Genomic DNA, 18,587 nt, shown 5'->3' with positions numbered 1-18,587 from the left:
ATTAAATAATTAAATCACAATAACCCTAGGAGTCTGTTAGACTTGTTTTAGAAATATGAAAACCTAGGTCAAGGATAATATTACTATTCTGTGTGTGTGTGTGTTGGTGGTGGGGGGGGGGGGGGTCCCAGATCCAAATTCATTGCTTTCAATAACAGAACCCACGTTCTGACTTTATACTACCTTGCATCTGCCTCACATTGTAATTGCGGGTGAGACTATATACCTTAAAATACTAATGAAGCTACATTCAAAATTATACATACAAAATGATTTTTTCTCTAAGATAAAACAGGATAGTTAAATAAATATATTAAAACTCGAGAGCTCTCCTCCCTTACATGTTGGCATTTTTCAAATGTCTTATAAGTAGGTATCACTTAGAAAATTTAATTTACTTATTGTTTAGGGGTGCCTGAGGGCTACTCCTGACTTTGTCCTGGGGACTTTTTCAGTGTTGGGAATCAGACCTTAACTCAGGGTCTACTGCAGGCCAGGTGTGCACCTTAATCCCTGTGTTATCTCTTCAACCTGGGAAAATTTTATTTTAAATATGTAATTTTATCTTTAAAGTTGGTGTCAAGGGGCTGGAGAGATAGCACAGCGGGTAGGGCGTTTGCCTTGCACACGGCCGACCCAGGTTCGATTCCCAGCATCCCATATGGTCCCCTGAGCACCGCCAGGAGTAACTCCTGAGTGCAGAGGCAGGAGTAACCCCTGTGCATTGCCAGGTGTGACCCAAAAAGCAAAAAAATAAAAAATAAAAAAATAAAGTTGGTGTCAAGTTAATCAAATGGAAACTAAAGTAGTGGCTAAAGAAATTTTTTTACACGATGGTTTAAAAGTTCCAGCCTGATTTATTGCAGCCAAAAATTCATAAGTTTTAGATGAGGATAGACATTTTTATATTGCATTAAATAGTTTTAATTGTCTTACATAGGTCAAAACCATATAATAATCACTAATTGGCTCTTACTAATTTATTTTCTGATCATTTTATTTGCCAGTTCTTAAACTTTTCTTGGAATAAGCAATATAAAGTAAATTTGTTACGTGTCAAAGGTTGGGATTGGGAGCGAAACGGGATATTGGTAGAGGAAAGGTGACACTGATGGTATTGTAACACTAAATGCTTGAAACAGCTGCATAATGAACAAGTTTGTAAATCAGTGTTTTTAGTAAAAATCAATTAAAAACTTTTTTTTGAGTTTTCGAGATTATGATTTTATGAGAAGTCTCATTCCATTGAGCTGTAGGCAGTTCAACCATGGGAACTGAGTGTGGTGTGCATTTGTTCTCTTTTCAACTTAAAAAAGAGAACGTCAGTGCTCAGTCATACACCTCCCATGAGTAAGGGACCGGTTTGGTCTGAGACATGCAGAAGATACAAACGCATTCTGTACGCATAGAGATAGAATTGTCATACAGCTTTATCAAGCATAATCTCCAAGGCCTTTCTGAGATTGTTGGATTATCACGTTTCCTACCTCTCATTTTAGCAAGGAGCACTAAGGAATTTGGTGTAGAAAGGCATGTTTATTCTTAGCTCTGACAACAAACATCAGGGACTTACAGAAAATCTGCAGTAAGGACTTTACATTTCCTGATCATCTGTGAGTTCCTGTTACTGTCAGTTACTGAGCCTTTAGCCCCAGCAGTGTTTTACTCTGGCTGATCCTTTTCAGAGCCTGCGTTCTTGAAAGGCTTTCTCTTTTCTCTGTGCACAGAGGGAGTGCCCACACCCAGAGGTCCTCAGTGCTTTTTCTTGGCTCTGTGCTCACGGGTCACTCTTGGTGGTGCTCAGAGGTCCATTCTGAAGGGTTGGGGATCGAACTGAGTTTGGCCATGATCACAGCAGGGACCTTAATTCCAGTCTCTCTCTCCAGCCTTCTTGAAATACTCCTGATATTCCTCTATCTTCTTAGTCTGTCCTTTGTGCTCTCCTGTTTGGACTCTTCCTTCAGACATCTACATTTTGCCCAAGGACTTGCCCTTGGTTCTTTTTTCTCTCTTTGCACTTAATCTTTAGGTAACCTTGTCCAGTAATCTTGTCTCATAGCTTTGTGCTAGTATGCTCAGACTTCCAAATTTCAGTAGGCAGCTCCAGCTGCCTTCTGAGCTCTAGCTTTGTTTTATCTGAAATAAATACTTGACCTTGCATAGCGGACATTCAAGCAGTAAATGCATACGCCCGGGAAAAGAAAAATACCTTGTTTTTCAGCTACACCGTTGCTTTGTATTCGTTTGAAAGAAACTACAAAACACATTCCAAATCTTACCATTTCTCAACATTTTCCAACATAGTCTCATCCGACTACTACAGTTTGTTTACTGTTTTCCCTTCCCTCTTGATAGAATAATCTTTTGAACTGTTATTTTATCTGGTTTGGAGAGGTAGCTCAAAGGGCTGGAGCGCACACGTGTAGCAGTGGGAACCCCAGGCTTGATCGCTGGCCTGGCCTGATTCTTTGTGCACCGCTGGGGTGACCCCTGCCTGTGTGCTGCGTTGGGAGTGGCCCTGAGCACTGCCACTGTTGGCTTCCCACCCCAAGTAAATAAAATACCCTTTCTAGAAAAATAGTCTCGATCAGGATTCTCTCATAGGTTCCTGTGATGTTTAGACTGAGGGCTAAACATCTTGCAAACATTTGCAAACTGCTTTATCTGTTCATACCCTCACCACCTCATCACCTACAGCTCCTTAGCTGTTTCGTTGGGCTCTGGCCACACAGATCTTGTCCTTTGGGGAAAACACCAAGATCCTCCCTGCCCTTGGGTATTTACACTGCTGTTTTCTCTGCCTGAAACACTCCCCAGAACTTCTCATAGCTTGCTCTCTCCCTTTTTTGAGCCCCCTGTACAGTTACCACTTTTTCTCTGTGTTGCCTCCATCCGGTCTTTCAGTCTGATTTCTGCCGGCATGCTGATCTTTTATCTCCCTCCTCTCTCTAGGATATTTAAGTTCAGTGAGTTAAATTAAGTAAGGAACTTGCTCTCCCTTTCTCATCGCTTTATCTCCAGACCCTGAAACAATACCTGACACCGAGTAGATGCTTATAGAGATTTATTGAATTGCCAGAAGCAGCCGTCTGCCTGCTTGGCAAGTTAAATGCACTTTTGACATGTTAGTTTCCCATGACCTCTCTGCAGTGTTTCACTGCGTCTTCCAGTCACCCACTTCGTTTAATTTCTGCTTTCAGGACAACCGTTCTACCACATCAGTGTCTCATATGCCTCACCCCGTCCAGTGTCCAGTCCTACTCATTCTTCCTTGGGCTGCCAAACCCATGTTCCTTTATCACCTATATTTAGTGCAGACTTTTCTTTACTGCGACTTAATTGCAGCAATCTTTCCATCTCTTTGTCTTAATTGATTTGTCGCATGATTAGACTGCCCCAAATTGTACATATCATTTATCTTTGTCTATTTTGAAGTACCCAGAGCCCCCTCGCCCTCCTCCCAACACACATACGTGTACGCGCGCGCACACACACACACACAAGCAGACACGTTGTGTTTAGTGAATGATCTTGTGTTCTGGGAAGTAGGACTAGTGGGACCTTGGGATTATTTTATGGCTGGAATTTTTTGAAAAGAGTTTATACCTAACTAATCCCTTTTCCCGTTTTAGAAAAGCTGTTAAAAAGAGAGAAAAGGCGGGAGGGAAAGCACCTGCCATGGAGGAAGGCAGAGGTGGGTGGGACGGAACCTGGCCACGTTGGTGGTTATAAATGTACACTGGTGAAGGGATGGGTGTTGGAACATTATGTGACTAAAACCCAGTCATGAACAACTTTGTAAGTGTGTATCTCACTGTGATTCAATTAAAAAAAAAAGAATGTGATATTTACCACATTAAAAAAAATCTGTTTTAAAGATTAAAAAAATTAAAGCTGTAGCAATCTTTGTTATACATTGATTTTTGTGGACTAACACGATCACGACCATCCTGTTGTTCATCGATTGCCTCGAGCAGACCCCAGTAAAGTCTCCCTCGTCCTAGCCCTGAGATTTTAAAAAGTGCCATATTCAAGGCTCTTTCAGGGTTAGGAAAGTGAAACCCATGATTGTTACTGGTATTTGGCATATTGGGTACACCACACGGAGTTTGCCAGACTCTGCCATGTGGGCAGGTAACATTCGGTAACCTGCCAGGTTGTCCAAAGTAGGAATGAGATAATAAGATGCTGCAAATGCGGCCGCGCACTTCCGGGAGCTGGGTTTTATAGTCTCTGGGTCTTGGCTGTTGATGGGATTACATGGCACTGGGGGTCAGATGGTGGGTGTGACCTCTGCCTACTGGAAGATGGTGGATCTGGGTGGAGGATGCTCAGCCCCGATCTGAGCAGGCTTGGAGATCTCAGCCCCGGGACCCGCATGCCTTTGTTCCCCTGCCAGTACCTTCATGCGTGTGGAGAGTGGCCACAGCATGGTGGTGGCTGGTTCTGGAGGTCTTCGGCTGCCGGAGCTCTGTTTGGGGCGGGGAGGGAAACTCAACCCGCCCCCCTCCAAGGGGCTTTGGCGAGCACAGCCAGGCGTGGGGGCAGGAGACTCTGTGCTGTTCTTTTCTGGGAGCTGGGTTTTATAGTCTCTGGGTCTTAGCCGTTGATGGGATTACAAAGCGCTGGGGGTCAGATGGTGGGTGTGACCCCTGCCTACTCGAAGACGGTGGATCTGGAGGGAGGATGCTCAGCCCCGATCTGAGCAGGCTTGGAGATCTCAGCCCCGGGACCCACATGCCTTTGTTCCTCTGCCTTTTGTGGACTGTGATTATAATCATACAGTGCACAATTAAAGCACTTGACAATAGAGTTGTGTTGTTTCCTCTAATAGAAGTAAAGTATCTGTGTTTGTTAAACAACCCTTTCTTTTCTCTGAAGCGGAATTCTCCAGTGGATATTGACTCGCTGAGGACTTGTGGAAGCGGCGTTTCCCGTCCCATGGATCCCCTGGGTGCCCCTTCCCAGTTTGTGGATGTGGAAACGCTTCCAGCCTGGGGCAGCTCCTGTGAAGATGAACTGAATGCCCCAGACACAGCAGCTGAGATGCCTCAGGAAGAGCCTATTCGATCACCTTTCCTTTATAACAAAGATATTAATGGAAAAGTGGTTCTTTGGTAATACTTGGATTCAACTCTTACTTTTTTTCTAAACTCTTTTAGTAACTCCTAGCCTTCTGCTAATTTACGTTTTGTTTCTGTAGGCTGGCCTATTTCATGTGACTAGAATCAGTTGTGACTTCGCACAATGCTTTTAAGATTCATCCGTGTTGTAATAGGAATACATGTTTTGCTCCTTTGTAAGGCCAAATGATATTCCACTGTATAATTTAACACATTTCGTTTATCAGTTCATTAGTTGATTTTTGTGTTGGTTTTCGAGTGGGCTATTTTTTTTTTTTTTGCTTTTTTTGGGGGGAGTCACACCTTGCGATGCACAGGGGTTACTCCTGGCTCTGCATTCAGGAATTTCTCCTGATGGTGCTGGGAGGACCATATGGGATGCTGGGAATCAAACCTGGGTCGGCCACATGTAAGGCAAATGCCCTACCCGCTATGCTATTGCTCCAGCCCTCCAGTGGGCTATTGTATAGATAGATATACCTATCTATCTATCTATCTATCTATCTAATATATCTGTATATAGGAATAGATATATGTGTCTATACGTATAGATATATAGACACATATATAGAAAAAGAGAAAGAAAGAGTGCTACTTTTTTACTCTTGCATAGTTTATAAGCTAACAAATCAAGATCGTAAAGGAATAAGGATAGATTTTTGTAAGAATTAGAAACTAGTTTTCTTACCTACCTTCTTCTCCTCTCACATGAGTGTTATTTCTTGTTTCCTCAGGAAAGGAGATGTGGCATTACTGAACTGTACAGCTATTGTGAATACCAGCAATGAAAGTCTTACCGATAAGAATCCCGTGTCAGAGAGTATCTTCATGCTCGCAGGACCTGATTTGAAGGAGGACCTCCAGAAACTTAAAGGTGATTGAAATTTCTTAGGTTTGTTATCATTTGGAAAATAATTATTTTGACACCTTTTACCTTGAAAAAGAATGCTTTGCAGGTGAGGAAGCTATGTAAATTTATTTTTATTGTTGCTATGTGAAATAATTTTTTTTGAAGGTGCTGGAGAGAGAGAGAGAGAGAGAGAGAGAGAGAGAGAGAGAGAGAGAGAGAGATAGCACAGCAGGTAGGGCGTTTGCCTTGCACGCGGCCGATGCAAGTTCGATTCCTCTGCCCCTCTCACAGAGCCCGGCAAGCTCCTGAGACTATCTCATCTGCACAGCGAAGCCCGGCAAGCTACCCATGACATGTTCAATATGCCAAACAGTAGCAATAAGTTTCATTGGACTCGTTACTGGGCCCGCTCGAGCAAATCGATGAACAGCGGGAGGACAGTGCTATGGTGCTGGAGAGATAAATAGTTCAGTAGGTACTTGCCTTGCATGCAGGCAGCCTGGGTTTAGGCTCTACCCTGGCATCCATTTGATCCCCTGAGCCTCTAGGAGCGATCCCTGTGCACAAAACCAGTAGTAAGCCCTGAGCATCGCTGACTGGCCCCGAAATAAAACAAACAAAAAAAAAATTTTAAACTTCACATTGTGTTATGAACTGAAACTCGACTCTCTGTAAAATGCCTCTCTGTGTGTTCCAGGATCTTTTTTTAAAATTTTTTTATATTTTTATTAGTGAAACACCATGAGGTACAGTTGTAGACTTACAAATTTTTGTGCTTGGGTTTCGATGATACAATGATCTAGTACCCATCCCTCCACCAGTGCCCATTTTCCACCACCATGGATCCCAGTATCCCTCCCAACCCCACCCCCCCATCGCACCCTGCCTCTGTGGCAGGGCATTCCCTTTTGTTTTCTCTCTCCTTTTTGGGTGTTGTGGTCTGCAAAAGAGGCATTGAGTGGCAGTCATGTTCGGTCCATAGTCTACTTTCAACATGCATCTCTGGTAAATATTGTCGGTGATTTGATAGGTTGTTCCTGGCTGGATATTTTCATATACAGATAATCCTTGTAAAAACAGTGCTTCTTATCTAAGCTGGAAATCTTTTGATCATGATTTAACATTGATCATGAATTTTTTTTTTATACACTTCTCAGTACATGTTGAAATTCTGAAGTGAAATTTATTTCTGAATAAAACCAAAATGCAAATGCTTATTTGAAATAGGAACAGAAAAAGTTCAGGATCTTGTTTTTCTTCTTTCTTTGCACCTGTTTCCTTAAATTACAAGCCTAGAAACCTTGTGTTGTTATTTAAACACAAGAGGGATGATAGTGTGGAAATTAGGTTAAAGAATGATTGTTAAATACTAAGCATAGCTTAAGTGTTTAGTCAGTATTTTTACTGACTGTGTCACAGGGTGTTCAGACTAGTGTCATCCAGAGGCCCCAGTTGTATTGTTTAGTGAATCATTGCCAACCTGTTAGAGTGATGATTAATGTGCACTAAAAGGCTAAGACTTAGTCCTGTCCTTTTTCTTTCCTTTTTTTAAACGTTTTCAGTAACTTAGCAAACGATGACGATTTTACTTTACCAAGTTTGTAGATGATAGAAAGATGGAGGAATAGCAGAAGACATTGGATGATAGAGTAAGGGTGTTTAAATGTATGAATTGACTTGAAAACGAGTCAGAGAAGAAAAACGATGACAGGACTGGAGTTAATAGGTTTTCAGGGAGTTGAACATGTTCTAAAAGTATAAAATCCCCAGTGAAGGAAGGAAGGAAAACCCAGGCTGACACCCTTCTCATATAAGAGGGTGTTTGTTTATCTAGGTAAAACATTATCACCCAAAGGATCATCTGCTGCTAGTTTGAACTGGATCCAAACCACACATTGCATCTTATCCTTCGAGCTCTTTGTTTCTTTTGTATATCCAGCGCAGTTCATTTTCTGACTGATTTATTTAGTCAGAACTGGGCCAGACCTTTTCCAGATGCCCATCTACTGAGTTTATCGGATTCACCCGAGGTGCCTGTTAGTTTGTGGTTTTGTCCCCTTCGTCATATAAAATGGAAGTTAGATCTAACAGAAGCAAATCTAACTTCTGTTTGATGAAGACATTGCACTGAGTTGTGTACTTCAAGTTAATACCTCTTAGAAGATATATAAGATTTGCTTGAACCACTAAATATGCCACTTCTGCTGTTGAAACAACTCTGCGTTAGTGTGATGAGAGTTTTAATCTTTTCTCTTGTAACTGAAAGCGGTCTATATGGTGTTACTTAGCTTTTGAATATCTAGTTACTCATCACGCATTCACATACTGTTCTGTGTAACAGTTCTCAGTCCTTGTCTGAATCAGTAATTTTAAATTAACGATGATGTCTTCAATTTTATCAGCTCCATCCACGTTTACTAGGTAACATTCTTGGAGCCTTCCTCAATAATTGATGCTGAGTTATGACTCGTTTATCGTTTCTGTAAAGAGGGACAGGATAAAGTGCTTACATTTTAATTACCATTTCTCAAATCAAAATTTGGTTTCATGACCACCTCAAATTGTGCTGAATTAGTTTTCCTCACTTTCCTCTTTTATGAGTATTATTTTATATCAGAATGTCAAAGTGCAAAAACTCGTCCCTACCCTCCCTTCTTCTACTTCCAATTTCTTTTCTTCTGGGACTAATACTTTGAAAATGTTTATTTAGTTTTTCTTAATTCTTTATCTTATTTACCATCTGTTTACAAATAATGTGCTGAAATTATTGTAGTGATTTTTTTTCCCCTCTGACTTCTCTTTGTGGAAGTTAAAGAGTGAACTCTCATGCATTTACAGAACATGTATGCATTTTCCTCCACCTTCGCTTCCTCAGATTGGTCTGTTGAAAATTTCGTTAAACCAGTATTCAACCGCAACACTGCTATTACCTAAATAGTGTCCCTAGCTGATTAGAAGACAGATTGCTTGGACCAGAGCCGTAGTGCAGTGGGCGTTTGCTTTGCATACGACTGGGCCGGATTTGATCCCCAACATCTCATAAGGTTCTCTGAGCCCCAGCAGGAGTGATTCCCGAGTAGATAGCCAGGAGGAAGCCCTGAACATGCAGGTTGGCTAAAAAACCAAAACAAAGGAAAGGAGGAAGGGAGGAAAGAAGAGAAAGGAAAGAAGGAAGGGAAGAAGGGAGGAAGGAAGGAAAGGGAAATATTGTTTTTGATCACTTGATCCTCCGTTATTCATCGATTTACTCGAGCGGGTGCCAGTAACGTCTCCATTCATCCCTGTTGCGTGCTAGCGTAGCCCAAAGGCATCTGTTCATTCTAGGAATATGCAGAGCCTCAAACCGATCATTCAGGGTCTTGACGAAGAAGTCTGACCATCTTGTAGCGGGGGGTCCACGTGATCTTTTGATGTCCTGTGGAATCCAGTCAGTAATGGCTCTAGTCCAGCGGTTGTCTGTAAACCTCATTACGTGTCCAGCCCATCTGATTTTTGACACCTTGGCAAATGAGACAGCGTCCCTGATTCTTGATCGTCGACGGATGTCAGAACTCCGGATTCGTTCTCTCATTTGAGTGAAACGTGATATTCCAAGCATAGCTCTTTCGATTCCTCTTTGAGAGACCCGAATAGCGTTCTCATCCTGTTTGTGTAGGGCCCAGGTCTCTGAGGCATATGTTAATGCAGGAAGAACAGTGGAATCGAAGAGATGTGCTCGGAGCTGGTGGTTCTTTGTCCTCTTAGTTATTTTTATTGTTTTTAGTGTTTCTTTAATCTTGTTTCTTTAATCTTGTCCCTTTCTTTCATTTAGTCCCAGACTATCAATGATTCTGTAGAAATTTCTCTTTCCTCCTTTTTTGGTTGGTGCTGCTGTGCAGGAGGTCACCTGCCTTGGATGCGGGGCTTGCTTTTGTCATTGCTGGGGCCACCAGCTCTCTTCATGGTCTTTGTGCACTTCTTGGTCGCAGGGGTGACTTACTTGGTGACAGGGTCCTGAAGGACAGTGCATCTGACTTATGTTATGTGGTGGGAGTAGAACATAGGGGTTCACATTTGCAAGGCAGCACTTGGGCCACTGAACCGTCCCCAGACATAACTGGAACTCTCCTCTCAGTCAAGTCAAATATGTGGAATTATTTTCCAGCACCATTTTTTACATGCATACATATATGCACACACATGTGTGCGTCCCCCACACTCAATGGGATTATTGCCTAATACTATATTTTACAGACACACACACACACACACACACACATATCCTATGTTTAATGGGTAGGTAGTTGGAAATCTGGGCTGGAAATAATTTTCCAGAGTTTGAAGGCCTTGTTCTGTTATTTTTATTGTTTCTCTGGAAAAATTGGATGCTGTTCTTGGTATGCTCTGGTTTCTTCTCTAAGAATTTGATCATCTGTGTATGTCTTATGTTCTCTCTCTGTCTCTCTTTCTCTCTCCCTCCCCCTCCTTCTCTCTCCCTCTCTCCTCTTTCTCTCTCTCTCTCTCTCTCTCTCTTTGAATCACTGTGAGATAGACCACCACAAAGCTATTCATGATCGGGTTTCAGTTATTCAAAGATCTAACACCCATCCCTTCGCCAGTGTACGTTTCCCATCACCGATGTCCTCAGTTCTCCCCCTTCCCCCCCTCACATCTGCCTCAGTGCCGGGCACCTTTCTTCTTGCTCTTTCTCTCTCCTTTTGTGCATTATGGTTCGCAACTGGGTGGTGACTTTGGGTTGTGGGCATGACTGCTGGGGCTTCTGGAACTACAGGGAGGTGGGGGAGATGTAGCCCATCCCAACCTTGAGAGATCCTGTAAAAACAATGCTTTTTCATCTAAACTATAAATCTTTTGATCAGGGTTTAACATTGATAATACATTTTTTTTAGTCACAAAACCCAGCTAGCCAAATTTTCAGCAGATTAATATCTTGGTAAGGTCCGTCCCGCGATGGTGGAGTTCAGCCAGGAGGGTGGCAGCGATTTTGGATTGCGGGAGCAAGTGGCTGCCAGGGACTCTGCTTCGAAGGGGGACTTGGGGGAGGTGGGCACTGGCAAACCTGCCCCTCTCTGATGTACTCCATCTGCATAGCCTTGCACAGGTTCAAGATTAACTGTGACTTCTGACCTCTTTTGATGTTTGTTTATGGATCTCTGAAGCAGGGCCGATGAACGAGTTTGTATGAATGAGCCGGAGGTGGTTTGTGAGTGTGAATCTCACATACCTAACTTTTGGCGGTGTGATTTCATGGGAAACTTGGTCCTGAGTTGTTGGAGTCCAGTCAGAGGCACGGCAGCGGTTTGGGGTATCAGGAAGAATGAGGGGCACAGTCAGGCTGCCAGTGGACTTGCTCCACGGGCCCAGGTTAACCTGTCGGTAGTGCCATACCCCCTGCGCCCCAGCCAGGATACCAACGGGCACCTGCATTCTCTCATGCAGCCGTTTCTTGGCTCCCTGGGTTGTTCCGAGTGCTGAGAGCTGCCAGCCTGCTGGCGCTTGCTGCTGTACTTCACCGTCTGGACCTCAGCACTTCTGCAGACTTTGGAATCTAGTTCTAACTATGGAATCTAGTTCTAAAGCTCCGTCTTTTGTGCTCTTAATTTCTCAGTAACACATATGCTAATGGGGGGTTTGGGTATTGCGTGAGGTCCTTGAGTACCAAAGCACATTTCCTCTGTCCCAGAACATTTCTTGTTTCACCTTTATTATGTTTTTAATGATTTCCGCCTTTTTGTATTATCTGCTCTCTCCTTGAAGAAATCATTTTGAACACTGTGACTTATTTTTTTAACCCTCCAGTTGTCAAGTCTCTTATCTCTTTGCCTTTATCTTCTGAAGGATTTTTTCAAATCTTCCAGAATGGGTCCGCTTAACCTATTGAACTTTTTACATCTGCTGTCATAGTTTTTACCCGATTTTAAGTTATGTAAGTCCCATTTCCTGTTTTCTTTCATATTTTTTTATGACATTCTGATTTGATTTTGGAGGTACAATACCTTCTCATACTTTTCAGAGGGTAGTAATTATTGTATAGGAAAATTTTGGGTTTTTTTTAACATTTTCTTTCTTTGCACTGTTGAGTTTGGGGACTTTATTTTGCCTTCCTTTTATTGGAGATATTCCTGATGCCATGGCATCAGGATTTAAGAGGGAAGCTCTGAGAAGTGTGTGGTGTGGCAGTAAGAGTCACTACTTGGTGCATCTAGAAACAGATGACAAAGCAGGTGCCTTATCATTTGAGGGGAGTCTTCTTGTTCCCACAGTCTGAGCTTTCTTGGTTTGAGCCTCTAGTGTCAGGAGTGTCTGCCATCATTGTTGAGTTGAACATGGGAACAGAATGCCTTTTTAGTTTTGCCCAGACTTCTGGAGTTGAGAAACTAGTACAAAGTTTGTCTCGTACGACCTCTCCTGCGTGTATCTCCTTCCTGCTGCCCTGGCGATAAAGAAGTCTTCCCCTTGCAGCACTGGCCAGGGAGGGTTTGTTGACTGACGTAATCGTTAACGTGGAAACTGTGAACCCAGTCACCTCCTTCCAGTTCCACACACATCACGGCCTTTCCTTGCTTCAAGGCCTTTGATTACTTGAATCTTTCTAATGTTTGCAGTGACAGCAACGTTGCATATTGATTTGTTCTTCTGAAATACTTACTAATGTCCCTATTAAATAGGAAATTGAGGCATGGCAGGACCAAGCCCCTACCCCAAAATATCCCCAGCAGGAAAGTGGTAAACTCAGAATTAGAATCACACCAATCTGTTTAGACTCCAGTACTACCTTTCAGTTTAGACCAGAATGTTCTATATTAGGTTTTCACGCAATTTCTGCACACAGTTATGTTTCTCAGCTTGCTAAATGAGTGAGTCCCAACTGTCTTCCGAAATTTTAACGATGACATTTTGTTGTCTTCCATTCCTTTTGTCACTCTATCCTGGTGCTCTTTTTTTTTTTTTTTTTTTCATTTTGAAAACAGATACATGTCTGTGTTCAGCCCATGTTTTCAGCTGAAATTGTTGCAGTTATCAGCACTGGCTCTGTGTCGTGAATGTTACGCTTTTGTTTTCCTAATTCCTCCACAGTTCATGTATACACTCCTTTATTCCCAGGTTGCCGGACAGGGGAAGCAAAATTGACGAAAGGATTTCATTTAGCTGCTCGGTTCATCATTCACACCGTGGGACCGAAGTACAAGAGCCGGTACCGCACAGCCGCCGAGAGTTCCCTGTACAGCTGCTACAGAAACGTGCTCCAGTTGGCCAAGTATGCCGTCCCTCTCTCCCGGGCAGGAACCCGAGGCGCTGGGAAAGGCTGGTGTGAAAAGGAAATGGATCTGTAGAAGTCAAATTTTGAAGGATTTGACAATTTAGGAGGACCCTGAGATAGAATTATCTTCTCAGACTTAGCAGAGCAGATAAACACACACAAGGCACTGTGAAAGGAACAGATCGGAGGGACTTCGGATTTTCACCTTTCAGCAAGATGTTACCATTTTGCTCAGTTTTTGCTGGAAGTGTTTTCAATTAAGTTTTGTATTAGTGCAATTATTAAGTGGTGAGTGGGCTAACTGTTGCAGTAAATTTCTTGAATGAATGGGAAGGGGAAATTGAGTTGCTTTTTTCAGTTACGTTTTGTTTTGTTTGTACTATGAATATTGGTAATGCCATCTCTCTGTTTTCTGTTTGATTTCAGAGAGCAGTCAATGTCTTCTGTTGGGTTCTGTGTCATCAATTCTGCAAAACGAGGTTATCCCTTAGAGGATGCAACTCACATAGCACTCCGTAAGTCACACGCTGCGCAGAGCTGGCACGTCACTTTGGATGGGTACTGCACAATCAGTTTTTAAAAACATTTTTTTCATCACTAAATAGTTGTAGCCAAAGAAAATTTGTTGACGTACTAGTAAATTGTGACACCCTAGAGGGATCTTTGTATTGGCAAGTTGCGGAGTTCTCAGTTTACATCCTTCGGTTGGCATTTTTATCCACTTAATTAAAGGATTAAAAGCATATCTACGAAAATTGAAGATAATACCAAGCAAGTAGAGTGGTAATGCATTTGTTGGGTTTTTGAATAATTCAAATAATGGTAACAGGCTGAAATAATGGAGTCAAAATAGATTTGATAATGGCCAAGTTGTTTGTAAACTTTACGGTCTGTGGCATTTTGAAATGAAAACCTACATTTGGATTTTTAAAAAAAGACAGGACTTAATTTTTATAAATTGAAATGCATTATGTGTGATACACAAATAAGATGCTTGGCTTCAGAGCCTCTGTGACCCCAGGATATTCTATGTAAATTCAGACTCAAGGAGAGTTGTGTGTATAATGCCCATGTTTCATGAGACATGGGACAAACTGACGGGCCCACAGTTTAACATCAGTGTTTTTTCTCCTAAAGAGAAACATCGCTGAGCCTCACGAAGCCCATTTTCACATGCCAGCCTGATTACAGGCTTCCTCTGTGCTGTAGTGCTACTGCAGCACAGAGGAAGCCTGTGGAAGTTCTTTAGGTGTTTGGAACTCAGCTGAAGCTACACTTAGTATCTCAGGAAAGAAAGTTCTACTCCATCCTTGCCCAGTTCCTCCCTCTAACATCTCAGAGTGCCCCAAGTCCTTGTAAGCATTGTTACAGCGAAGGTCTCCAGCTAGTGAAGGCAGGTTTAAGACCAAGTATCAAGGAAGAAAGGATCCTACTTGAGATAGGATTGCTTGTAATAGAAAGTTTTTTTTAAGTTAACTTGGCCCTCTTCTCATGCAGAGACTTTCTTTAATGCCATCTTTCTTGTCTCCATTTCTTGCTAAAAGAGTGAAAATTTAAAGAGGCAGCATCATTTTGTAGAAAAGGAAAGAGTCAAGAAAACTGGGTTTTGTTCCCGGTTCTTTCATCTAACTCTAACTCTGTGACCCCAAGTAGACTACTTGCTGTGTGATGCGATATTAGCTTAAGCACTAATTCTAATAGCAGTTAAAGAGTAACAGTTAAGGATAAAAGATTTTAATGAAAAAATTTTTAGGAATTTATTTAGCATAGAGGGTTTAAGATAAACCGGAATGAAAAAGGGTTTAAGATAAGCAGGAATAAAAAAAAGGGGAAACCTAAGTTACATTTTATAAGGCCTGTTGGACTTATTACACTATAAATCTAGCAGCAAAACATAGATAACTGTGCCCTTTGCTCAAAAATTTTCTGAGCACTTGGCAAATAAATGGCTTGTTGGCCTTTGTGGCATATATGGGCCATCAACAGACCTAATCATATAATTCTAAATCTTTAGTACCAAGAACTTTGTTACTAATTAGCCTATGAAAAGAAATGATTTCATTTGAAACCTAGGTAATGTCTTCATGAGTGCCTTAAAGCTGTTTAATTTTTTGTTGGTTCATGAGTAATTCAGTTCTTCTGAAAAACTCTTAAAAAATCTGCATTAAAACAAATTTAACAGGTTAATTATTCATTCAGCAAAACTGTGGGTTAGATTTACTATATAAGAAAGGAGACCGTGGTGAGGAAAAAGACCCAAATCAAAGAAGCAAACAAAAAAACCCTATTCTTTTGCTTCCAGAGTAGACATTTTAATGTGTCCGGTGTTATCCTTAGCAATTATAGGATTTTTACTGAAATTTAGATATGTAATTCAAATTGGTTACAAGGCATACTGCCCAGCTGAAACTTGGGAAGGAATAGTCTGGAGTGACAGACTTTATTTATTTATTTATTTATTTATCTACTTATTTTAATCGCTGTAAGATACAGTTGCAAAGCTTTCATGTCTGAGTTTTGGTCATGCAGTCCTCAACCAACCATCCTTTCATCAGTGCACACTTTACGCCACCAAAATCCCCAGTATCCAACCACCCCTCACCCAATCCCAACCTTTCCCCTGCCCGTGTGGTAGACAATTTCCACAATACTCTCTCTCTACTTTGATTACATTCAATATTTTGACACCAGTCCCACCGTTATTATTTGGAATTTTCCCGCTACCGCTCAAACCTGTCTGCAATGCCAGACAATTTATTTTGTATTGCTTGTTGTGAACAGCATATGATGTCACACGTCCGCAGGTGGCCGTACACTCCTTGAATTCTAAAATTTTAATAATTGGGGTCTGGAGCAATCTCTTCAGTGAGCTGCTCGGTTCCGAGATTCTTTCGTGTGTCTCTGGAGTGACAGACTTTACTTCAGTGTTATAGTCATGACTTGATCCTTTCATTTCTCTTTTCTGCAAAATTCCACCGATAAATTAATTCTCCTGTAGGAATTCAGTTTGGTTACTTGTCTTCCAAAATAAATCCCATACATATATATGCTAGTGATGATTATGTATAGACATTAAATTAAAAATTAAGTTGGTACCAAAATAGATAGGATAGGAGAAAATCACTTAAAATTTTTATTAATTATTAAAGCAGAATAATTAGGGCAATCAAAACTGTACGTGTTGCCTCACAGGAAGAATTACAAATATTTGCCAAGTCCTTGAATAAATTTCTCTGCTTTTTAGCTTCTCCAGTTACAGTTGTCACAGCTGGATAATGTGAAAATAAACAGAGTCGTAAGAGGTTAATTCAATTACGAGTTCCTTTTGAACAATCACTGTCACTGTCCTCTCATTGTTCATCGATTTGCTCAAGCGGGCACCGGTAACGTCTCACAACAAATTGTGAGACTTGTTGTTACTGTTTTTGGCATATTGAATAATAACTGTTCTTATTTTTAAGGTGTAATAGATCCCATAAGTTAATATAAGCTATATAGTTTTTTAAAAAGTTTATAGTCTTGCTCTCGGAGAGCCCGGCAAGCTACCAAGAGTATTCGATATGCCAGACACAGTAACAACAAAGTCTCCAATGGAGACGTTACTGGGCCCGCTCGAGCAAATCGACGATCAACGGGAGGGCCTTTACCTTTACCTTTTATAGTCTTGCTATAAAATGCTGTGAGAAATAGTTGCTAACAGGCTTATTAGCAGAGCATCATGGAATCCCACACAAAAGAGGTGGATCAGAATGGACCTTGAAAAGTAAATTGGAATTCAGTCAGGAAAGGTTAGGGCCAGTGAATGGTTAGAGGTTATCCAGTAAGGAAAGGTAGCATGGCTGGAATTTAAAAAAAGTAAAGTAAAGTAAAGGCCCTCCCGTTGATCATCGATTTGCTCAAGTGGGCCCAGTAACGTCTCCATTGGAGACTTTGTTGTTACTGTGTCTGGCATATCGAATGCGTCACGGGGAGCTTGCCAGGCTCTGCCGTGCGGGCGAGATACTCTCGGTAGCTTGCTGGGCTCTCCGAGAGGGGCGGAGGAATCGAACTCGGGTCGGCCGTGTTGGCTGCGTGCAAGGTAAACGCCCTACCGCTGTGCTATTGCTCCAGCCCCATTTTAAAAAAGAGAAGCTAATTTCACCGAAGCACAATGTTTATGGGTGAAGTAACTGGAAGTAGGATTAAGAGGAAGGGGCCTAGGGGTCAGAGTATGGCCTGGGTCAGAGTTTGAAGAGCCACGCTCGGGACTTTGAATCTTACCTCCCTGTCAGTAATGGGAGTCTTGTTTGTTTGTGGAGCACCACCGTGTGTGGACCGAGAAGGAGCAAACTAGGTCAGTGAGGCAAGGATGAATGTGCAGATTTGTCATTTTTTTTCTTGTTTTGGAGTTGGGAGGTGGGGGGAAATGCTCCCCGCTCTGACGCCTGGTGCTGGGGATGAAACCCAGGGCTCCATCGTGCACAGCATGAGCTCAGCTCTTTGAAGCATCTCCCAGCCCTGAATATATAGACTTGGAAAAGAAAGAAACATGGAGCTTAAGAGTTTAAGGGCTTAACATGGAGTTTAAGAGCTTTTTACCGGAGACTTTGTAAACATTAAGCGACTCAGAGCAGCTGGAAGAGAAGGAACGCATCTAAGAAATATTGGCAATCGAATTTAAGGAGATTGTTAAGAAAATGCAGGATAAGGGAAAAGGTGAAGGTGGAAAAAAAAAATTAAAATTCTAGCAAAAGTGAGGATTGTGTGTTGTCTGAGAGAAAGAACAAGCTTTGCAAGGAAAAGGTGGAAATAAAGCTTGGACCTGTTGAGCCAGGTCTGAACATTTGGAATGTGAGTTCACTGAACTTCCTGGGTGGATATGCTATGTAGGCAGTAGGGAATTTATTTCGTTCAGAAAACAGAGTAAAAAGATTTGTGAGCCCTCAGCATTTGGGGTTAATGCCTGACCAGAAAATTAGTGTGCTGAAGAGAAAATACGAATCCGTTGTGTGTGTGTATTAGTGTGTATAGTAGAGTGTTATATGTCTATATTTATGTAATCATGACAAACAATAGGTAATTATAATACATAGACTTAAAAAAATTGAAAAGATAGAAGAAGCTTGGTAGATTTTTTTTCTTTGTTTGTTTTTCTTTTTTTGGGTCACATCTGGCAATGCACAGGAGTTGCTCCTGGTTCACGCACTCAGGAATTACTCCTGGCGGTGCTCGGGGGACCATATGGGATGCTGGGATTCGAACCTAGGTTGGCTGCGTGCAAGGCAAATGCCCTCCCCGCCGTGCTATTGCTCCCAGCCCCCTGTAGATGTTTTTTAAAAGTCAGATCTACAGGCCAGAGAGATAGTACAGTGGG

At 41.9% G+C, this 18,587-nt stretch overlaps 1 protein-coding gene across 1 annotated transcript in view; it reads left to right on the top strand.

The window, feature by feature from the left end:
* Positions 1 to 4,941: 4,941 nt before the first annotated feature.
* Positions 4,942 to 18,587, top strand: part of GDAP2 (ganglioside induced differentiation associated protein 2) — a 61,289-nt gene continuing 47,643 nt past the window's right edge. Inside the window, exons 1-4 of the mRNA XM_056117394.1 lie at positions 4,942 to 5,117; positions 5,858 to 5,997; positions 13,078 to 13,231; positions 13,661 to 13,749. Coding sequence (XP_055973369.1) covers positions 4,942 to 5,117; positions 5,858 to 5,997; positions 13,078 to 13,231; positions 13,661 to 13,749 — 559 coding nt within the window. The remainder of the gene's footprint in view (positions 5,118 to 5,857; positions 5,998 to 13,077; positions 13,232 to 13,660; positions 13,750 to 18,587) is intronic.

This window comes from Sorex fumeus, unplaced genomic scaffold, assembly GCF_029834395.1.
Source record: "Sorex fumeus unplaced genomic scaffold, SorFum_2.1 ptg000001l, whole genome shotgun sequence".
Taxonomy (NCBI): Eukaryota; Metazoa; Chordata; class Mammalia; order Eulipotyphla; family Soricidae; genus Sorex; species Sorex fumeus.
This window is presented reverse-complemented; position numbering and strand designations above follow the sequence as displayed.